Raw genomic sequence first — 24,831 nt, forward strand, 5'->3', positions numbered from 1 at the left:
AAGGGGGGGGAGTAGAAGTGATGAGAGACATTGCAAAATAAACAAATAAAAACTTCAAACTAGATAGCAGATGACTATCAAATAGACAGATGAGTCAAGGATCACATTAATTTTTTAAATAATTATCCTGATATTTACCAGCAATTAATAAAGTGGTCTGTGAAAGGAAGATGGAGAGGAGATGATATTCTATGTCAGATGCTGAAAGTGAGATTACAAAAAGCTAAACAGAAATGTACAGTAATCCCAAGGAGACCCGGATTACAAATGGGTGACGGGACATGACACGTCTTTCAGAGTGACAATAATTCCTGTGTTTGCACAAACTAGGAGGAAATATCAAGACCTGAGAAATGAAACCACAAGGTAATAGCTGAAAGAGAGGTAAAATCCTAAGAAAGGCTAAGAACTCCTTGAAAAGTAGCACAAAAGAAAAACAATAAAACATCAAAGGCTGCACCCTGCAAACACTGGCAATTGAGGAAGATGAGGAAAATGATTAAAAGTGACTGGCAAGGGGCGCCTTGGTGGCTCACTTGGTTGAGAGGCCGACTCTTGGTTTCAACTCAGGTCATGATCTCTGGGTCCTGGGATGCAGCCCCAAGTCAGGCTCCATGCTCAGCAGGGAGTCCGCTTGTGGATTCCCTCTCTCCCTCTCCCTGTCCCTCCCCCAGCTCGCTCGTTCTCTCTCTCTCTAAAATAAATAAATAAATATATCTTTTATTAAAAAGTGACTGGCAGGGGTGCCTGGGTGGCTCAGTTAAGCGTCTGCCTTCAGCTCGGGTCATGATCCCAGGGTCCTGGTATCGAGTCCCATATCAGGCTCCCTGCTCGGCGGGAGGCCTGCTTGTCCCTCTTCCACTCCCCCTGCTTGTGTTCCTGCTCTCGTGCTCTCTCTCTCTGTCAAATAAATAAATAAAATCTTTAAAAATAAAAAAAATTTAAAAAAGTGACTGGCAAGTATTATCAGATGCTGAAGAAACAGGAGAGCGAGTGTTAGGAAAAGGAACAAAAGCAAAATATAGTGCAACAAAGAGGTCATGGGATAAAAGACAAAGAAACAACTACACTTGGCAATAAAGTCACCAGCAAATTCTGAGTTTCAGAATGACAGTGACAATTAAGGGATAAAAAGGAAATAAGGGCAGTGACCACAGAAAAACCACTCAAGAAGTTTTCTGGAAGGAAAAAAATGAAAACTTTTTCAAGATAGGAAAGACAATATGCAAAGAAAGGGTAGAGATTAGTGTCTCAGGGGCACAAGAAGTTTATAAGAAAAGAGTCCCTAGAGAAATGTGATCAAAGGATAAATAAAATGATCAAGAGATGTGATATTCAAATTATTGCACAAAAAGGAAAAACAATGCCCCATTAATAACACAAGTTAAACCCGAAATAAGACTATACCATAAAACTGACTTCATGAGTCTCTACCAATGTACAAGCAGACCCGGAGATATTGCGGGTTTGGTTCCAGACCACAACAATAAAACGAATATCATAATAAAACAAGTCCAATGAACTTTCTGTTTCTCAGCACATATAAAAGTTCTATTTCCCCTATACTGTAGCCTATTAAATGTGCAATAGTATTATGTCTAAAAAAGCAATATATATACCTTAATTTAAAAATATTGCTAAAAAAATGCTCAACATCATCTGAGATTTTCACTGGTGGAGGGTCTTGTCTCCATGTTTATCATGCTGCTGACTGATCAGGGTGCTGGTTGCTGAAGGTTGGGGGTGGCTGTAGCAATTTCTTAAAATAAAACAATGGAGTCTGGGGCACCTGGGTGGCTCTGTTGGTAGAGCACATGACTCTTGATCTCAGAGCCATGAGTTCAAGCTCCACAGGGGGCGTGGAGCCTACTTAAAACAACAACAACGGAGTCTGCCACATCAATTGTCTCTTTCTCTCACATGTGACTTCTCAAGCATACAATGCTGTTTGACAGCATTTTACCCACAGTTAGAATTTCTTTCAAAACTGGAGTCAATCCTCTAAAACCCTGCCACTGCTTTATCCACTAAGTTTATGTAATATTCTAAATTCTTTGTCGTTGTTTAAATAATCTTCACAGCATCTTCACCAGCAGATTTCATCTCAAGAAACCACTTTCTTGGGGCACCTGAGTGGCTCAGTCATTAAGCATCTGCCTTTGGTTCAGGTTATGATCCCAGGGTCATGGGGATAATGATAATAAAAATATGATATGATGTATGATATGATATGATAATGTTAAATAAAAAAAATCTTTAAAAAAAAAAGAAACCACTTTCTTTGCTTATCCGTAAGAAGCAACTTTTCATCTGCTCAAATTTTATCATGAGATTATAGCAATTCAGTCCCATCTTCAGGCTCTACTTCTAATTCTAGTTCTGCTATTTCCACCCCATCTGCATTTACTTCCTCCACTCAAATCTTGAACACCTCAGTCATCCATGCCAAGATTGCAATCAACTTCTAAACTCCTGTTCATGTTGATATTTGGATCTTGTTCCATCTATCACGGATTTTTTTTTTAAGATTTTATTTATTGATTTGACAAAGAGAGACAGCGAGAGCAGGAACACAAGCAGGGGGAGTGGGAGAGGGAGAAGCAGGCCTCCCATGGAGCAGGGAGCCCGATGCGGGGCTCGATCCCAGGACCCCGGGATCATGACCTGAGCCGAAGGCAGACGCCTAACCATCTAAGGCACCCAGGCGCCCCGCCCCTATCATGGATGTTCTTAATGGAATCTAGGATAGTGAACCTTTTTTCCAGAAAGTTTTCAATTTACTCTGCCTAGATCCTTCAGAAGAATCACTATCCATGGCAGCTATAGCCTTACAAAATATAGTTCTTAACTAGTAAGACTTGAAAGTCAAATGACTCCTTGATCCACGGGCTGCAGAACAGATTTTTTTTTTTTTAAAGACTTTATTTATTTATTGACAGAGAGAGACACACAGCGAGAGAGGGAACACAAGCAGGGCGAGTGGGAGAGAAGCAGGCTTCCCGTGGAGCAGAGAGCCCGATGCAGGGCTCGATCCGAGGATCATGACCTGAGCCAAAGCAGACGCTTAACGACTGAACCACCCAGGCGCCCCTGCGGAACAGATGTTCTGTTTGCCGCATGAAAACAACATTCGTTTTGCTGGACATCTCCATCAGAGCTCTGAGGTGACCAGGTGCACTGCTAACAAGCAGTCATATTTTGAAACCATCTTTTTCTCTGCAGAGTAGGTCCAAACCATTTGTAAACAGATGTGCTGTCATCCAGGCTTTGTTGTTCCAGTTATAGAATACAGAGTAGATTTAGCATAATCCTTAAGGACCCTGCTTTTCAGAATGGTAAATGAGCACTGGCTTCAACTTAAAGTCATCAGCTGTATTAGCCCCTAACAAGAGAGTCAGCCTCTCCTTTGAAACTTTGAAGCAAGGCATTAACTTCTTTCTAGGTACAAAAGTCCTAGACGGCATCTTCTTCCAACAGAAGGCAGTTTCGTCTACAATGAAAATCTGTACTTAGTGTAGCTACCTTCACTGATGATTTTAGCAAGATCTTCTGGATAACCTGTTGCAGCTTCTACATCAGCACTTGCTGCTTCACCTTGCATTTCTGTAGTATGGAGATGACTTCTTTCCTTAAACCTCATGAACCAACGTCTGTTAGCTTCAAACCTCTGCAACTTCCTTACCACTCTCGGCCTACATAAAACTGAGGAGTTAGGGCCTTGCTATGGATTAGGCCTTGGCATAAGGAAATGTTATGGCTGGTTCCATCTTTTATCTCAGATCACTAGAACTTTCACCATATCAGCAATAAGGCTCTTTTGGTTTCTTATTGTTCATGCGTTCACTAGAGTAGTACTTTTAATTTCCTTCAAGAACTTTTCCTTTGCATTTGCAACCTGGCTAACTCTTTGGCACAAGAAGCCCAGCTTTTGAACCATCTAGTCTTTCCACATGCCTTCCTCACTAAGCTCAATCATTTCCAGTTTCTGATCTGAAGTAACAGACATGTGACTCTTCCTTCTGCTTGAACTTAAAAGGACGTTGTAGGGTTATTAATTGGCCTAATTTCAATATTGTTGTGTCTCAAAGAACAAAGAAGACTGACAATCAGACAAAGAGATACGAGAAAAGAGCCAGTTGGTAGAGCAGGCAGAATATACACAACATTTACCTACTAAGTTCACTGTTACATAAGCACAGGTTGTGGCACCCAAAAAAATGACAACGGTAACATCAAAGATCACTCATCAAAATGACCATAACAAATATAATAATGAAAAAGTCTGATCAAGTAAAAATTGGGCAGGGGTGCCTGGGTGGCTTAGTCGGTTAAGCGTCCAACTCTTGATCTCAGCTCAGGTCTTGATCTCAGGATCGTGAGTTCAAGCGTACTTAAAACAAAACAAAACAAAACAAAACAAAACAAAACGAAAAAAACCAAAGGGCAGAAGACATAAACAGACATTTCTCCAAAGACATACAGATGGCGAAGAGACACATGAAAAGATGCTCAACATCACTCATCAGAGAAATGCAAATCAAAACCACAATGAGATATCATTCCACACCTATCAGAATGATTAAAATAAAAAACGCAAGAAACAAGTGTTGGCAAGGATGTGGAGAAAAAGGAACCATCATGCACTGTTAGTGGGAAGGAAAACTGGTGCAGCCATTGTGGAAAACATACGGAGGTTCCTCAAAAAATTAAAGATAGAATCACCACATGATCTAGTAACTGCGCTACTGGGTATTTACCCAAAGAATACGAAAACACTAACTGGAAAAGATATATGCACCCCTATGTTTATTACAGCATTATTTACAATAGCCAAATTATGAAAGCAACTCAAGTTGAATGGATAAAGAAGATGTGATATACATACAGTGGAATATAAAAAGAATGAAAACTTGCCATCTGCAACAATATGGAAGGACCTAGAAGAGATAATGCTAAGTAATATAAATCAAAGACAAATACCATCTGATTTCATTCATACGTGGAATTTAAGAAACAAAACAAAGAAAAAGAAACAAACAAAAAAACCCCTGAGACTCTATTAAGAGTATTCCACTTTCTTTTTCTAAGTAAGCTTTCCACCCAACATGGGGCTCAAACTCATGACCCTGAGATGAAGAGTCACCAACTGAGTCAGCCAGATGCCCCAGATCCTATTAAATACAGAGAATAAACTGGTGGTTACCAGAAGGGAGGTGGATGGGGAGATGGGTAAAACAGGTGAAGGGGATTAAGAGTACACTTATTGTGATGAGCACTGAGTAATGTACAGAATTGCTGAATCACTATATTGTACACCTGAAACTAATATAACACCGTGTGTGTGTGTGTGTGTGTGTGTGTGTGTGTGTGTGTGTGTGTGTATAATTTTTAAAGATTTTATTTGTTTGTCACAGAGAGAGAGAGCAAGTACAAGCAGGGGGAGAGGAAGAGGGAGAAGCAGACTCCCCACTGAGTAGGGAGCCTGATGTGGGGCTCGATCCCAGGACCCCGGGATCATGACCTGAACCAAAGGCAGACACTTAACCGACTGAACCACCCAGGTGTCCCTATAATGCTGTATATTATACGACAATGAAAAATGAACAGAGTAAATAAATGAAATAAAATAAAAAGTCTGAAATATTGTGAGAATTACCAAATGTGAGAGAGACACAAAGTGAGCAAATACTGTTGGAAAAATGGGGCTAATAAACCTGCTCAATGCGAGGTTGCCACAAACCTTCAATTTGTAAAAAACACAGTATTTATGAAGCACAAGAAAGCAAAGGCACATTAAAATGAAGTGTACCTATGCTTAAATTACAAGCTTCAAAAGACAGACACCAAGCAATGGGAAAGGAATTCCTTTTTTTTTTTTAAGATTTTATTTTTAAGTAATCTCTACACCCAACATGGGGCTCGAATTCACAACCCCAAAATCAAGAGTCACATTCTACTAAGGAGTTCCATTTCAAATAAACATATATAAAATGAATAACCTAAGTTTCCACTTTAGGAAACTAGACAAAGAAGACCAAATTAAATCCAAAGAAAGCAGAAGAGGGGCATGGTGCCTGGGCGGCTCAGTTGGTTAAGCATCCAACTCCTGATTTTCGCTCAGGTCATGATCTCAGGATCATGAGATCAAGCCCTGCATTGAGCTTCATGCTCAGTGCATAGTCTGCTTAAGATTCTCTCTCTCCCTCTCCCTCTGCCCCTCCCTCCACTTACTCGCTCTCTCTCTCTAAAATAAATAAATAGGGCACCTGGGTGGCTCAGTCGGTTAAGCGTCTGCCTTCGGCTCAGGTCATGATCCTGGGGTTCTGGGATCGAGTCCCACATCAGGGTCCCTGCTCAGCGGGAAACCTGCTTCTCCCTCTGTCTCTCATGAATAAATAAAATCTTAAAAAAATAAAATAAAATAAATACGTAAAATCTTTTTTAAAAAAAGAGTTAGAGGGCTGCCTGGGTGGCTCAGTTGTTAAGCGTCTGCCTTTGGCTCGGGTCATGGTCCCAGGGTCCTGGGATCAAGCCCTGCATTGGGCTGGCTCCCTGCTTGGCGGGAAGCCTGCTTTTCCCTCTCCCACTCCCCTTGCTTATGCTTGCTCTCTCTCTGTCAAATAAAAAAAATAGTATCTTTTAAAAAATAAATAAATTTTTAAAAAAAGGAATTAGAGCAGAAATCAGTAAAATTAAAAAAAGGAAATCAATAGAGAAAAATCAATAAAACCAAAAGCTGGTCCTAAGAGAAGTTCAATGATATTGATACGCCTCTAGCTGAGCTAACTAAAAAACAAAAAGACACAAATTACTAAAATCAGAAATGAAAAAGGAGACATCACTAAAGATCCCATGGATATTGAAAGTATAATGCAAGAATACTATAAACAACTCTATGCCCACAACTTTCATGACCAGGTGAAATGGACCAATTCCTGGAAAGACAACCTGTCAAAATTCACACACACACACACACAATCTGAATAGCTCTATACTTCTATTGAGGAAATCAAATCAATAATTAAAAACCTTCCAAAACAAAAAGCACCAGACCCAAATGGGTTCATTGGTGAATTCTACCAAACACTTATGGAAGAAATTATACCAGTTCTCTATAATCTCTCTCAGAGGATAGAAGCACCGGAAACACTTAACTCATTCTATGAGGCCAACATTACCCTGCTACCAAAAACCACTACAGGCCAATATCTCTCATGAACATAGGTGCAAAAATCTTCAATAAAATTAGCAAGTTGAATCCAACAATATACAATATGATTACATGACAAAATCAAGTGGAATTTATCCCAAGTATGCAACAATTAGAACTTCTTTCAAAACTGGAGTCAATCCTCTCAAACCCTGCCAGATGATTCTATCAATAAATGCAGAAAAAGCATTTGACACCCATTCCTGACAAATTTTTCTACTATGATCAGGTATAAGACAACAATGTCCCCTCCCACCACTCCTTTTCAGCAGGAAGGCCTAGCTAATACAATAAGAAAAGAACAGGAAATAAAAAGGATACAGTTTGGGAAGGAAGAAACCAAACCATCTTTGTTCATGGATCATAAGATCATCCATGAAGAAAATCTGAAAAAACTGACAAAAACACTCCTGGAACTAATAAGCAATAATAGCACAGTTCTTTCCTATATGCCAGTAATAAACAAGTGGATTTTGAAATTAAAAACAAATTACTATTTATATTAGCACCCTCCAAAAACGAAATACGTAGGTTTCTAACAAAACATGTATAAGAAAGAAAACTACAGAACTCCTATGAACAAATTCAAAGAAGAGCTAAATAAATGGAGAGGTGTTCCATGTTCATGGATAGAGGTGTTCCATGTTCAGTGTTGTCAAGATGTCAGTTCTTCCCAACTTAATCTATAAATCTAAAAAAAAAATTATTTTTTTAAAAGATTTTATTTATTTGAGAGAGAGAATGAGATAGAGAGAGAGAGCATGAGGGGGGGAGGGTCAGAGGAAGAAGCAGACTCACTGCTGAGCAGGGAGCCCAATGCGGGACTCAGTCCCAGGACTCCAGGATCATGACCTGAGCCGAAGGCTTCGCTTAACCAACTGAGCCACCCAGGCGCCCCCAGCAAGTTATTTTATGGATATTGACAAAGTATTCTAAAGTTTATATGAAAAGGTAAAAGACTCATAATAGCTCAATACTGCAGAAGAACAAAGTCAGAAGACTAACACTATTTCACTTCAAGACTTACTATAAATAGTACACCTGAAACTAAATCGTGTGTTAACTATATCAAATAAAAAATAAATAGAACTTTTAAAACACTACAAAGCTACACTAGTAATGAAGACTATGTGGTATTACAAAATAATAGACAAATCAATCAATGGGACACAAGAGAGGATGTAGAAACAGTCAACTGATCTTTCACAAAGAAGGCAACACAATGGAGCAAAGATAGTCTTTTCAATAAATCATGCTGGAACTGGACAGTCACATGAAAAAATGAAAGGCAATCTGAAAAGACCACACACTGTATGATTTCAACCATATGACATAAAGGCAAAACTACAGAGATAGTAAAAAGATCAGTATTTGCCAGTGGAAGGGCAGGTAGAGATGAATAGGTGAAACACAGTGAAATTTTAGTGAAGTGAAAATATTCTGTATGATACTATAATGATGGATACATGTCATTATATATTCATCCAAACACACAGAATATACACCAAGAGTGAACCATAATATAAACTATGGGCTTTGGGTGATTATGATGTGTCAATGCAGGTTTATCAACTGTAACAAATGTTACCACTCTGGTAGGACACGTTGATAATGTAGAAGGCATTGCATGTGTGGGGATGTAAGATATATGGGAAATCTCTGTACCCTACCCTTTCCCTCATTTTGCTGTGAACTTTCAACTACTCAAAAAAGAGTCTTTTTTTTTTTTTTTTTTTTAAGATTCTATTTGTTTATTTGACAGAGAGAACAAGAAAGCACAAGCGGGGGAGCAGGAGAAGGAGAGGGAGAAGCATGCTCCCTGCTGAGAAGGGAACCTGATGTGGGGCTAGATCCCAGGACCCTGGGATCATGACCTGAGCCAAACGCAGACGCTTAACCATCTGAGCCACCCAGGAGCCCCTAAAAGACAGTTTTATTTAAAAAATAATAATTGGGGCACCTGGGTGGCTCAGTTGTTAAACATCTGCCTTCGTTGGCTCAAGTCATGATCCCAGGGTCCTGGGATCAAGCCCCGAGTCGGGCTCCCTGCTCAGTGGGAAGCCTCCTTCTCCCTCTCCCACTCCCCCTGCTTGTGTTCCCTCTCTCGCTGTCTCTGTCAAATAAATTTTAAAAATCTTTAAAAAAAAAAATAAGAGGGACGCCAAGGTGGCTCAGTCATTAAGCGTCTGCCTTCGACTCAGGTCATGGTCCCAAGGTCCTGGGATCGAGCCCCACATTGCGCACCCTGCTCAGTGGGAAGCCTGCTTCTCCCTCTCCCACTCCCCCTGCTTGTGTTCCCTCTCTCGCTGTGTCTCTCTCTGTCAAATGAATAAATAAATAAAATCTTTAAAAAATAGTAATAAATAAAAATAAAAAATAAAAGAGACTAATAAAAAGCAATCAAGAAAACTTTTAAGAATATAGGCATAACATGAGAATATTAATTATATCAGTCATCCATTCACTTACCTCAAAAGATTTTTTTAAAAAAACAAAAACAAGATTCACTTGTATCTTGTTCTTCCTTTTTTTTTTTTTTTTAAGATTTTATTTATTTGAGAGAGAGAGAGAGCATGAGCAGGGCAGAGGGACAGAGGGACAGGGAGAAGCAGACTCCCCACTTAGCAGGGAGCCCACCAAGGGTCTTAATCCCAGAACCCTGAGATCATGACCTGAACTGAAGGCAGACACCTAACTGACTGAACCACCCAGGTGCCCTTCTTGTTTCTTATCACAGGTAATTCAAACTAGAAAAAGAAATCTATTTAGTAAAAATTCTTATTTTCAAGTTAACTTAAATTCTTAAAAATAATTAGCTTACAATAATAATATTTACATCATTTGTAATATGTATAGCTTTATACAGCTTTATATATAGCTATACATGGCTTTTGTTTAAAGATTTTTTTCCCCATTTATGCCCATAAAAAGAGTGGTGAAATCGATTTCTCTTTTACTTTTCAGATCCAAATCGCTATCCACTACAATAGTTTTCTTCAGCTTAAACCTATATTCATTTTCTTAAAACTCTTCAAATCTAACAATATGTATAGAGAGAGCCCAATATTTGAAATTCTTTCAAAATAGAAACAAAGTCCTTAATTTTGTGATTATATAAACTTTTCTAACTGAAAATGCTGTTTTCAAGAAAATTCTGATTTTATTGAGAGGAAACAAGGCTTCTGTTACATTCTACCACCTTGGGATATGTCAAAAAATAAAGTGCCTTCTCAACCTACCAATTGTTCTTGTTATTCTTGGTTACTTGGTTATTAAGCCAAAACAGGAGATCTCAAATTAGTAATCTTATAAGTGGGCGTGAAAACATAAGTGACATATGCAAGAAAATAAACTTGGATCCATAACTCATTCCACATACAAAAATTAATTTGAAATAGAGGCATACACATAAATGTATGAGCTAAAACTAAAAAAATTCTGGGAAACATAGGAGAAAATCTGTGATCTTGAGTTAAGCAAAGATTTCTTAGATATAGCCTTTTGGCTATGCCAAAAGCCATAAAAGCCATAAAAGAAAAAATTGATAAACCAAAGAAACTCCTGTTCTTCAAAACAATACTATTAAGAAAAGGAAAAGACAAGCCACAGACTGGAAGATAATATTTCCAAATCACCTATCTGGTAAAGAATCTGTATATAGATTATATAAAGAACTTTCAAAATTCAGTAACAATCCAAGTTTTAAAAGTTGGGCAAAAGATTTGAACAGAATCTTCCCTCAAAGATACATAGACAGCAAATAAGCACCTAGAAGATACTCATCATCATTAGTCATTAAAATTAAAGCCATGATGAACTACTACGACAAACCTATTAGAATTCTAGTTGGGGAAGCCTGGGTGGCTCAGTCGGTTAAATGTCTGCCTCCTGCTCAGGTCATGATCCCGGGGTCCTGGGATCGAGTCCTGCATTGGGCTCCCTGCTCAGCAGGGAGTCTGCTTCTTTCCCTCTGCCTCTCCCCCAGCTTGTGCACTCTCTCTTGCTCACTCACTCTCTCTGTCCAATAAGTGAATAAAATCTTTAAAAAGAAAAAAAAAAAAAGAGTACCTAAAGTTAAAATTCCAAATATCAGTGAGATTGCAGGACAGGTGGAACTCTCATATTCCTCACAGAACTATAAAAACTGTTTTTGGAATACAGTTTGGCAGTTTTCAGAAAAAATTAAACACACACATGTCATATGACCCAGCCATTCCAGTCCTAGTATTTATCCAAGAGAAATGAAAGTATATGTCAACATAGAAATTTGTTCAGAAATGTTCACAGCAGCTTAATTAACTCATAACAGGCAAAAGTTAAAAACAATTAAAATGTCCATTCTTAAATGAAGAGATAAACTGTGGTCCATACAATAAATAATACTTGGCAAATAAAAAGAATAAACAATACATAAATAAAATAACATAAATTAATCTCAACCACTATTATGTTAAGTGAAAGAAACTAAACAAAAACTATAAACTGTGTGATTCAATTTAAATAATACACTTTTTTAAAAGGCACACTAAAGAAAGCAGATTGGTGTTTTCCTAGAAGGGGGTGGAGTGGGAGTAGTGAAGAGGGGCAATGGGACAAAAGGGAATGATCATAAAGGGGCATAAGAAAAATTTGAAGGTGATATGTTCATTATCTTGATTGTGACAAAGGTTTAGTTTATTCTAAGTATTCAAAATCCCAACACTTGTGGGGAGGGTATGGCCACCCCACTGCCCAGCCACCACCATTATAAAGAACTCCACCAGAAATCCAACTGGCTTCCAAACTGGAGGGAAAAAAAGAAAAAAAAAAATCCTAACACTTGGTTATTCAGTACTTCCTACTCATTAAATTACTTAGAAAGAGGAAAAAATAAAACCAAACCACCAATCAATGCACCCCAGTTGGAATCACAGAAACACAACTTTTATTCAATTTCAAAGCTCAAAGAAAAGGATTTGAACTTTCTCATTTAAAGAAATAATACTGTATGCAGAAGGCTTAAAAAAATATATACCTAAGAAATTCTACATGACAAGATTCCATTTTTTAAAATCTAGAAGTGAAATAAAGATTTCTAAAACTTTTCAATTTGTAGAACCCAAAAGAGCAAATATAAAAATATACCTTTCTCCAGGGTGCCTGGGTGGCAGTTGGTTAAGTGCCCAACTCTTGATTTCGGCTCAGGACTTGATCTCCTGAGATAAGCCCCATGCTCAGCAGCAGAGTGTACTTGAGATTCTCTCTCCCTCTCCCTCTGCCCCTCCCCATTGTGTGCGTGCTCTCTCTCTCAAATAAATAAATCTTTAAACACACACACACACCCCTCCAAACTTGTGATTTTTGTATTCAACTTCTAAAGGAATCAAAGATGAAAATGGATTCTTTCTACAAGTTCAATTTTTAGTGTATTCCATGAGCAGTATCAAATACAGAAAATGTGCTCCACAAACTCACCATTTGTACAACAGACTCCCTTAATCTTGTCTCTTCTTCAGTCATGAGAGTCAATTCTTTGCACACCATGGCAGCCAGCCCCACGTCTAAGCATTCTGGATCTGCTGCCATCTTGAAAATGAGTTCTTCATGTGAAAAGACACAATGGCGCCTCAGCCTTCGGTAATGATTGACACACTGACGTCCAATGGGCAACTGTAAACAAGATTGTTAAATTAAATTACTTGCTTATAACACCTTCCAGAACAAAACCACTATTTAGCCTACAGATCCTCTGTTTTATTATAAAAAAGGCAGAATATCAAACTCCATTTGAACATAAGAGGAAATGTAAATATTAAATCTTTATGGCCCAGCAGGACTTTCAAAGGCCTTCCCACAGAAAATTTCCATAATTTGAGATGCTAAGCTTCTAGCCTAAGCTATTAATTTTCTAGTCATTATGTACAAGTACAAGTTCCTTGATATTTAAATGAAGCAGCAAACTCTTTTAGACCACTTTAACATAAGCTGCCTTTAAAGACAAAAGGAAAAACATTTAGGTAATAAAGGGTTAAGTGGACATATTCAGCATGGAGGTTTCCACAGACCAAAAAGCAAAGATGTTATTAAAAGTTAAAAAAAAAAAAGAAGAAGAAAAAGGGAGGAAAAAAGCACTACTTCAGCAATTCACATTAACTGACTTTTATTATAAGAACCAAAGCAAAAGATGATTTACATTTTAGCATCTAAAAATTCTTTTAAAAACATCAGTCTGGCCTAAAGAGAATCCAAGTGAAATCATGAGATTATACACTTTATTCTCCCTAAGTGAATAAACAAGTCACTAGATGATCACTTTTCATAAATCATCAGATACACCCTTCAAGATAAATTCTGAAAATTATTTACCCATCAAGCTTTAAGCCCAGTTATGATACTAGTTATACTATATAGGCATACCTTGGAGATACTGTGGGTTCAGTTCCAGACCACCGTAAATAAAGTATCACAATAAAGTGAGTAAAATGAGTGATTTGGTTTTCCAGTGCATATAAAAGTTATGTTTACATTATACTATAGTCTATTCAGTGTGCAATAGCATTGTGTCTAAAAAAAAACAATGTACACAACTTAATTCAAAAATACTTTCTTGCTAAAAAATGCTAACCATCAGCAGAGCTTCAACAAGTCATAATTACTAATCACAGATCACCATAACAAATAATAATGAAAAAGTATGAAATATTGCCAGAATTCACAAAATGTAACACAGAGACATGAAATGAATAAATGCTATTGGAAAAATGGTGCCAAAAGACTTGCTGTCTTGACACAGGGTGGCCACAAGCCCTCAATTTGTAAAAAATGCAGTATGTGTGGAGTACAATAAAGCAAAGTGCAGTAAAACAAGGTATGCCTGTACACAAAAACACACACATATATACACACACATTTCTTCCATCCCTCCTCCCTCCTCTCTATCTTTCCCCAACTTCTATCCTCCTGCCCAGTGGAAAAACTTGGGTAATTTAAATGGGAGTTTTAGTTTATATTTGAAAACTATGATAGAGAAAAAATAAGAAAATGGATCTTTAAGAACCTTTAAGAATTCACATTTTGAGAAAGGCAGAAGACAATCACAGGAAACACATTTTGAGAATATAAGACTATCTCTAAATCAAGCAGTATTCTCATACTTTTTTTTTTTAAGTAGGCTCCACGCCCAGTGTGGAGCCCAATGTGGGGCTTGAACTCATGACCCTGAGGATCATGACCTGGGCCGAGATCAAGAGTCGGATGCTTAATCAACTGAGCCACCCAGGCGCCCCTACATACTCCTTTAAAGAAACAATCTTTCCAAAGAAAATAACAATACTGAACTTATGATTAGGGATTATCTTGTCTATTAACAATATACTCTTTCATTTACTAATTCATAAATATTTACTTGTTAAACATTTTTCATATAGCTTATTAACAATGGCAAGAAAATATGCAGATCTTAATTATTACAATCTATGAAGAAGCCATCTAAAATAGAACTGATTATCCAATGTAGCTTATAAAACTTAGTACCATCACTATATTCTAAATCTAAAGCTGCTATAACTCTTCATTTCTATCACACCCTTCTTCTAAAGAGTTTCAAGGACTTCTACATATATCATCTCACTTGTTTGAGGTTATTAAGCGAATCTTAGTATCTTCATATACAGGGTAAAAAACTTAGGCTCAGTGAAATTAAAAGAGCTGCCCAAGGCCACACATCAATAATAGTGAACACATTACAGGCAGAAATTATCTCTAATTCATTTCTGAATTATCTCTACTTCCTACCCTACATCTAGCCAAGAAGCAAGTAAATCATAAACATTTTAATAAATGTTAGTTGAATTTTAAAAAATAGACCTCAAACCCAAGGGAAAGTCCTAAGCTCAGTCTTCCTCCTACTGCTTCCTAAGCCTAATAATGTTTTAAATTACTAGATCAAATAAGGTTACTCAACATGTCATTCATTAACCAAGGAAACAAAAATTGTGAAATCATGAATCATGAAATTTAATATATTAATGTGCCTATAGAAAACATAAGACCCAGTACTACTAAAAATATCTCCCCCTTGGAGCGTTTGGGTGGCTCAGTCAGTTGGCATCTCTTGATTTTGCTCAGGTTGTGATCTCAGGGTCCTGACCTTAATGAGATCAAGCCACATGTCAGGCTCTGTGCTCAGCATGGAACCTGATAAAATTCTCTCTCTCCCTCTGGGTGCTCTCTCTCTCTCAATCAATCGATAAATAGATAAATAAATAAATATCTCCCCAAGTGTTGAGAGACCAAAAATAGAGCATCACTAAAGGAAAAATAAAGTCAAAGAATGTATCATAAATTTGCAGTCTTTTCCCAACATGACATAATCATAAATAGTTACTTTTTGATATCTACCTCATACAAAAAAGCAAAATAGCAATCACTGGCATTATCATTTACTTTATTTTTTAAAAGATTTTATTTATTTGAGAGAGAACAAGCAAGACAGCATGAGCAGGGGGGAGGGGTAACGGGAGAGGGAGAAGCAGATTCCCTGCTGAGCAGGAAGCCCAATGCAGGACTTGATCCCAGGACTCCGGGATCATGACCTGAGCTCAGTCAGATGCTTAACCGACTGAGCCACCCAAGCACCCCTGGCATTATCATTTAAACAAAAGTATATCCCACAGAGATCTCAATACTATAGTTATTCTCTAAAATAAGTTTTTTTGGGCGCCTGGGTGGCTCAGTTGGTTAAGCGACTGCCTTCGGCTCAGGTCATGATCCTGGAGTCCCGGGATCGAGTCCCACATCGGGCTCCCTGCTCAGCAGGGAGTCTGCTTCTCCCTCTGACCCTCTTCCCTCTCGTGCTCTCTCTCTCATTCTCTCTCTCTCAAATAAATAAATAAAATCTTAAAAAAAAAATAAAAAATAAAATAAGTTTTTTTAAAAGAAATACAAAAAAACCCAAAATGATAGGAAGAATAAAATCATCTAATTGTCTATAAGAAGGAAAGTAATAAAGGGATTATTTTAAAATAAAAATCTGAGTTAGATATTTGAAAATATGTTGTCAAAAAAAAAAAAAGATCAGCAGCAATGTCCACAATAGCCAAACTGTGGAAAGAGCCAAGATGTCCATCGACAGATGAATGGATAAAGAAGATGTGGTATATATACACAATGGAATATTATGCAGCCATCAAAAGGAATGACATCTTGCCATTTGCAACGACGTGGATGGAACTGGAGGGTGTTATGCTGAGTGAAATAAGTCAATCAGAGAAAGACATGTATCATATGACCTCACTGATATGAGGAATTCTTAATCTCAGGAAACAAACTGAGGGTTGCTGGAGTGGTGGGGGTGTGGGAGGGATGGGGTGGCTGGGTGATAGACACTGGGGAGGGTATGTGCTACGGTGAGCGCTGTGACTTGTGCAAGACTGTTGAATCACAGATCTGTACCTCTGAAACAAATAATGCAATATATGTTAAGAAAAAAAAAGAAGATAGCAGGAGGGGAAGAATGAAGGGGAGTAAATCGGAGGGGGAGACGAACCATGAGAGACGATGGACTCTGAAAAACAAACTGAGGTTTCTAGATGGGAGGGGGGTGGGGGGATGGGTTAGCCTGGTGATGGGTATTAAAGAGGGCACGTTCTGCGTGGAGCACTGGGTGTTATGCACAAACAATGAATCATGGAACACTACATCAAAAACTAATGATGTAATGTATGGTGATTAACATAACAATAAAAATTTTTTTTAAAAATGATTACAAAAAGGTAAAAAAAAAAAGATCTAGTCATTATAAAATCCTTAAGTTGCTCAGAGAAAGCAAAGACTAGAGGAACGACAGTCTCTCAAAAAAGAAAGATTTAAAAACTATCGAGTGCTCATTTAAAATTCAAACAGAATGAGGAAAAGAATGAATGGATGAGAAGTAAAGAACTATAAAATCTTCCAAATAAAAACTGTAATGGAAACTCTAACCAAACTTTCTAAATTACAATAGCCATTCCAGTCTCTACTGAAATATTCATGAATCCTCCCCTCCCCAACTAAGTAAATATGGCCACTAAGACACATTGTCCAGGAGTGTTAGTAGACGTACAACAGCTACTTGCTATAGAACAGACCCAGTCAGCAGTACAGAAGTTCACAGCTTCAGCAAAGTTGTAGCCCTGGTTAAATCCAGAATGATAGGCACGAGGAAATGTCACAACAAACTCGCCAGCACACTGATTGGTCCTGTACACCTAAATGCAAAGTGGGAACAGGGATACAAAACAAAACAAAATAAAAACAACAAAAAAGAGGAAGAGATTTTATCAGTCACTTTCAGAAGCATTTTCTAAAATTAAAAACAGTAAAGCATTCACCTACACATACCAGAAAATAATACCAGGGTTTAAGAAGCAGCCTGAACTCTTCTTACCTTCTTAAAATAGTCAATGATAACAAAATACAGTAATTCACAACAAGAAGTAGCAGACAAATTCTCAAAGAGAAAACGTTACTCTCACCGAGCTACTAGTTTCTGAAACTTGATAAAATTTTTACAATTAAGTGACTTTTTCTTTTATTCCTTTTATCCTTGTGTCAATAACATTAAAGAATGGAATTTCCTCCTACTCTTATGTAATTTTTTGGAAATTAATTAATTAGATATGTTATATGGAGATAGCCCCAAAATCAGTTTTCCTGGATCCCACTTATTTTTATAATTATTACATCTTTACTTATTTTAGAGAGTGTGCGTGCCACCCAGCCACCCGAATACTATGTGTCTTTAGAAAAATCCCAGATTCTAGTATGAATTCACTCTGCTTTCAGCTCAGGTCATGTTCCCAGGGTTCTGGGACTGAGCCCTACATTGGGCTCCCTGCTCAGTGGGGAGTCGGCTTCTCACTCTGCCCCTCCCCCTGGCTCAGTGGGCATGTGCATCGGGGCACGCGCTCTCTCTCCCAAATAAATAAATAAAATCTTTAAAGACAAACTAACACTGGATGCCTGAGTGGCTCAGTCAGTTAAGCATCCGACTCTTGATTTCGGCTCAGGTCATGATCTCAGGATCGTTGAGATCCAGCCGCACATCAGGTTCCATGCTCAGCACAGAGTCTGCCTAAGATTCTTTCTCTCCCTCTACCTCTGCCCCTCCCCCCATTCATGCTTGCATGCTCTCACTCTCTCTAAAATAAATAAATAAAATCTTTTAAAAAAAGTAAAAAAGATATTCATAGTATTTCATTATCGCATATAAAAAGAAAGCTGTGAAATCTTTAATGAAATATGATCTCCAAAGGATAAGTATTAATTACTACAACTATCACTTAAAATACTTACACTCTGGTTAAACAAAGATAATACAGATAATAAATAATATGGAGTATTATTATATACACTAGATAATAAAGAATTTGTCAAAACCAGTATATAATGGTTTACTGAAAACAGAACGCTATTTTAATAGGCAGCTATACATAAAGTATGATTAATATTTAAAACACCTCTTTCTTACCAAAGAAATGCTGTTCCCTTCAGAATATAAATTCTAATCTGGCTAGAAGATGAAATAATCTTTTGCTTCCAGTTATAAAAGATATGTTGTGTTCCTAATGAAAAGCTAACATAACCTTAAAATAAAAACACTAAAAGACACAGTAAGACTCACAGGCACACCATGCTCCATCAGTACATTGGGGTTCATGATGGTGACTAACTGATGCAGGAGATCAGGCTGGGATTCAAATAACTCAGGAGCCAGCTCCCTCATCACCTCCTCCAGTTGTTCGGCAGCATGAGATGGCACACCATACCATGTCTTTGGCTCCCCCCTAGCAAAAAGAAATAACTGTTTAGCTAGGTGAGCATGGTACCAATGAGGCCAGGGTCTCTCATTCGAATCCTGTAAACTATAATTAATTTTATCTTGTTCCATGGTCACAGATTATATACCCCGAATCTTGGCAAATCAACTCATAAATCTGTTCATAACAGGAGGTAAGGCAAAGTATATAAATAGGTAAATACATACTTATCACTATTATTAGAATTAATTCAATTCTAAATCAATTAATTTAATTAATTCAATTAATGCAATTCAAAGCACATGAACTCTTTAAGGTGGATCACTAAATAGTTTCTTCAAAACGGAAAGACACTATATGAAAAATAAGCATCATTCCAAAGAATACTGACATACTACCTTGTTTCCCAAGTCTACTGGACATTCAATTATCCCCACAATGCTCAAAGTTGAAGTCAACACTCTGTAGAATACCTTTTCATTAAATTCATTAAGTTGGATTTTACTATCCAAAAAACTAAGGCAAGGATAGAAATTGTTGAAACCTTGAAAAGAGTTCTATCTACAAATCCTAAGGACCAAAAACTTGACATCATTAATGCACTAGACTTTAGTGGACTAGAGTTCATTTATGATACTAAGTTGTACTCCTAGGAAATGGATTTAGTGAGTCATGCTATTTATAAAATAGCTGAATTCCCTAATCCAAATACAATCCACTGCTGTATCCAACAGAACTTACTGCAACAATGAGAATGCTCTATGTCTGTGCTGGCCAAGACATAGGGCCCTAGTCACCAGTGACCATAAATCACTTGAAATGTTTCCTGTAACCGGGGAAGTACATTTTTAATTTTACTTAATCTTAACTAATTTAAATAACCAAATGTAGCTAGTATTACACAGCACAGTGATGAAGCAGAGAAATAAAATCACTATAGTTTTCCAGTACTACATAGTGTGATTTGAATAGTATCATCCAAATGGAGAAATATCATTTAATTGATATTATAATAATGGACAAGGAACTGGGCAAGTAAATAAAAGCTGTGGGGGAGACACAAAAAAAATTCAAACAAAGAATTTAATGAATATGCATATAACAGGCATTTTTAGGGAAAATGTTATTAAAAAGAAAAAAATCATTTAATAATTTCCAACTTCCAATTTCTAAACCTAAAGGTTTAGTCAGATCTTAATTATACATACTTTTTAAAATTATACATCCTTTAAAATCCTACCTTGCATATCAAAAGATGTATCAAAGTAATTTTCATGTATACCAAATTAAGTATCATTTGGTCTAAAACTCCAGGCTCCACTGCATGTTGCATGCACATACTTTAAAACGGAAGGTGTCTGAGATGTATATACCCTCAGGACCTTCTATACTTCTCAATATATTATCCTACTTTGGGTAGGAAATACTTTTAAATTCAGTTCTTGCTAATATATCACCTAGTATCATTATAACTTTAAAAGGTTCCTAAGCATGTAACAAAGATCATACATACCAGTGTAAGTAGTTGATGGAATAACTCCAGTGATCTTCAATGTGCCAGCAGAAAGAAGAGAAACACATTCCTACATAGAGCCATGGCACTTTCATACCAGAGATGTCTACATTAATATGTGCAAGAACAGACTGCTCTAGGACAGGCATATTATTCAAATTCCAACCAGAAAGCGCATATTCCTATCAAGAAAAAAAAAGATGTAAATGCAAGATCAGAAATCACAAGTGCCCAAGAGAAATTTCAAGGGAGTCTTAAAAAAACAAGTAAAAATTGTATATATTTAAAATAATCTAGTCCATCTGTGCTCTTTGCAACACATAACTCATATACCTATTTAATCCTATCTCCTGTGTAAGTGGTATTCATATTTCCCTTTAATTATTTCAGATACCTCTGGTTTATTCTGAAGCATATAAGCATTTTTACACTACTCCTCCCTAGCTTACTAGTAAAATGTGAGACTCATTTTAATAGGTCAGTATTATATTTCTATTTTACCCTCAGTAGTGTAACTTCCCAAAATGTTTACCACTTATTTACAGAATGGTGTCAGATACTATGATAACAAAAAATAGTAAGACACATAATCCTGCATTTATGTCAACACCAAAGACTAAGATGATGCAGAAAGTCACCACTACCACCCTCACTACAAACACATCTAGAAATATTAAATTATAATAATAAAAACATGTTTCATAGATGAACTCAAAAGAAAAAACAATTTCCAGTTTCCAGAAACAAAGAAAGGAACGAAAGGCAGAATGAAAAAGGAAAGCTATTGTCTTGAGTTTTCACTGAGGTTTCTAACTGGTTGTTAAGAACCAAGTTGCAAAGGGCGCCTGGGTGGCTCAGTTGGTTAAGCGACTGCCTTCGGCTCAGCTCATGATCCTGGGGTCCCGGGATTGAGTCCCGCATCGGGCTCCCTGCTCAGCGGGGAGTCTGCTTCTCCCTCTGACCCTCTTCCCTCTCGTGCTCTCTCTCATTCTCTCTCTCTCTCTCAAATAAATAAAATCTTAAAAAAAAAAAAAAAAGAACCAAGTTGCAAAAACCTACCCCTGAAGCCATATGAAGTAAAGCCTTAAAGTGCTTATCATCCTTCTGAAGAGCAGTTCTCAAAGTGGAGTCTAGGAAACCTAAGACTATTTCAGGGAATCTGCAAAGTCAAACTATTTTCATAATAACTGTAAGATGTTATTTGCCTTTTTTACTCTCGTTCTTGCAGGTACATAGTGTGAGTTTTCCAGAGGATACAGGATATGTGACATCACAACAGACTGACAACAGACTGAATGCAGAAACAGATAAAAGAATCCAACTGCCTTCTATTAGGAGGTTGGTAACTGCTGAACCTGGATGCCAGGTACTGAGGGAAGGAGGGAGATTCCTTATTATGTATACTTTTATACATTTGAAACTTTCTATAATACAGAGTTTAAAAAATAAAACCTGCAAAGTAAGGGGTTTAACAGCCAACAGCAAAGCTGAAGAGAGAATGTGTCAACTAGAATTCAGATTTGAAAGTATCATCCATAATGTAGCACAAAAAAAATGAAAACTCTATGTGTGATTAAGAGTCACAGAGGATAGAATAGGAAAGTCCAGCAGAGGTTTAAGTAAGAATTCCATTAAGAAATAAAGACACATGATTCATACCCTCAATAGGCTTTTTAAAAATAAGGCTTTCAGGGGTGCCTGGGTGGCTCAGTCAGTTAAATGTCTGCCTTCAGCTTAGGTCATGATCTCGGGGTCCTGGGATTGAGCCCCACATCGGGCCCCCTGCTCAGAGGGGTCTGCATCTCCCTCTCCCTCTGCCTCTCCCCCTGCTTGTGCTCTTTTACTTTCTCTCTCAAATAAATAAAATCTTTTAAAAAATAAAAAAATAAAAGACTTTCAGTTGTTTTATATTTTAAGATTTTATTATTTGAGAGAAAGATAGAGCGAGCGAGAGAGTGCTCATGAGCAGGGGAAGGGGCAGAAGGAGCAGCAGACTCCCCACAGAGCACAGAACCTGACTCAGGGCTCAATCCCAGGACCCTGAGATCATGACCTGATCCGAAGTCAGACACTTAACCAACTGAGCCACCCAGGTGCCCCAAAAGGCTTTCAAAAATTACTACTCAATATGTTTTTTAGTTGGTCAGCTGGTTGTCTGAAAACATAATGAGCCAGTTGAAGAGATAAGGCCTACATACAAAAAGTTTCAAGACAAGGCTGTATAGGGGCGCCTGAATGGTTCAGTTGGTTAAGCATCTGCCTTCAGCTCAGGTCATGATCTCAGGGTCCTGGGCCCCTGCTCAGCCGGGGGTCTACTTCTTCCTCTTCCTCTGCCCCTTGCCATGCTTGTGCTCTGTCTCCTGCTTTCTCTCTCTCTCAAATGAATAAATAAAATCTTAAAAAAAAAAAAAAGACAAAGCTGCATATATTAACCTCCAGATACAGATAAAAGAGCAATCTCTTTAGTTCTTCAGGATGGGTTTGCATCATTAACAAAACTTCATAGAAAAGGAAGAACCCCAGTACAGCTTGGAAAAAACAGATTAAGCTCTGACAGTAAATAACAGAGACACCAAAAATATACTGTTCTGTCTGGTGAAGGGGAAGAGTAGAATAGTCACACTCAGAAATACAGGAAATAAGATTAGAAAAGAAGAATCTTGGACCTTTAATCTTACATTTCAAACTAAGAAGCTTGGATTTTATCCTATACTCAGAAGGGAAATAAAACAGAATTTGAAAAATGGAGTAATATAAACATAGTATCTTAAGTATTTTTAAACTTTTGATTATGAAAAATTTCAAACATAAACAAGTAGACAGAACTGCATACTGAACTCCCAAAGACCTTTCAACCTTAACACTTTAAATAAAGGAATATATAAAAAAGACTACAGAGAAAAGCAGTACGAAAATGGTTAACATAACAGGCCTAAGATTGCAAAAAGTCTGCTCAAAGTTCTGTCAGCTGGCATATGCAAACTTAACATGATAACAGTTCCCTACACTAATACAGAGTGATTCACAATGCCTAGGATGTACAATGTGGTTTATATACACTTGTTTTCCTTCTGGGAGTCTGGGATTTTAGTAATGTGTTAAGTAGAGGATGCCTATGTCACCAGCCTCCAATAAAAACCTTGAGCCTCTAATGAGCTTCCCTGGTAGGCAATACTTCATACATATTGTCAATTTGATACTAATGCATCCTGTGTAACTCCACTGGGAGAGGACTCTTGGAAGCTTCTACCTGGTTTTCTCTGGACTTGGACCATGGATCTTTTCCCTTTGCTGATTTTGCTTTGCATTCTCTTTCACTATAATAAATCATAGCCATGAGTCCTCCCAGAAAAATCACTGAACCTGGAGATGGTCTTAGGGACTCCCAACACAAGTGGTCATTATGTAAGACCATGGCAAGCATCCCAACATGATGTGATAGGACCTAGACAAGGATGGTAGCAGTGGGTATGAAAAATAAGGCAATCCTACAGAAAAATAATGAAAAGTGAATTAACAGGATTTAGTCAAGGATTTAATATGGAGCAAAGACAAGAAGAAAAAAAAATGTTCCCAAGGTTTCAAGTCCTATGCCTCTTTTTATTTCTCAGAAGCCCTGTTGGTAGACCACACTGTACTCATAAGACTATATACATTAACTTCGGAAGTACTTTTCCAGTTAACTACGATACCAGAGAAATATGCTATCAGATATCAAGAGCTAACCCATACAGAAGTTCAATATAAATGTACAACTCCTGGTGAAAAGCTAGCAGTTATCTGCTATTCTAATACAGTAACTTTCAGAGAGGAGTAATGAACTGATATAAATATATTTAAAAAGTCTGAAGGCTTTTTTTTTTTTTTAAAGATTTATTTGAGAGAGAAAGAGAATATGTGGGGGAGGGGAGGCAGAGAGAGAATCCTTAAGCCGACAGTCCGCTGGGCACAGAGCACAACTCACGAGTTGATCTCACCACCCGGAGATCATGACCCAAGCTGAAACCAAGATTCAGCTGCTCAACTGAATAAGTCACCCAGGCGCCCCTAAAAAGTCTGAAAGTTTTATACACATTGTCTAATTAGTCCTTAAAATCCCTTTATAATAAACAGGTTCTCTCATTCCATCTTACAATACAAAAACAATATCCTGAGAAAAACATTATTGCTTAGAAAATGAAGAGCAAATCCATGACCCAATCTAGAAAAAAAGGCTGTATCACCTGTCTCTGCATACTATAGTTTGTTACAATCCAGCATTTCTCCACATCCTTACAAGAAGGTGAACTGAGCAAAAGCAGAAGTAGATAAATGAATATTCATTCAAAACT

At 37.5% G+C, this 24,831-nt stretch overlaps 1 protein-coding gene across 1 annotated transcript in view; it reads right to left on the reverse strand.

Moving 5' to 3' along the window:
• The window catches only part of KDM5A (lysine demethylase 5A), a 94,728-nt gene that overhangs the window by 41,407 nt on the left and 28,490 nt on the right, over positions 1–24,831 (reverse strand). Inside the window, exons 11-14 of the mRNA XM_027592596.2 lie at positions 20,501–20,682; positions 18,852–19,014; positions 17,317–17,436; positions 12,665–12,859 (exon numbers count right to left, since the gene is read on the reverse strand). Of these exons, the coding sequence (XP_027448397.1) occupies positions 12,665–12,859; positions 17,317–17,436; positions 18,852–19,014; positions 20,501–20,682 (660 nt within the window). The remainder of the gene's footprint in view (positions 1–12,664; positions 12,860–17,316; positions 17,437–18,851; positions 19,015–20,500; positions 20,683–24,831) is intronic.

The sequence above is a fragment of the Zalophus californianus genome, chromosome 9, assembly GCF_009762305.2.
Source record: "Zalophus californianus isolate mZalCal1 chromosome 9, mZalCal1.pri.v2, whole genome shotgun sequence".
NCBI lineage: Eukaryota > Metazoa > Chordata > Mammalia > Carnivora > Otariidae > Zalophus > Zalophus californianus.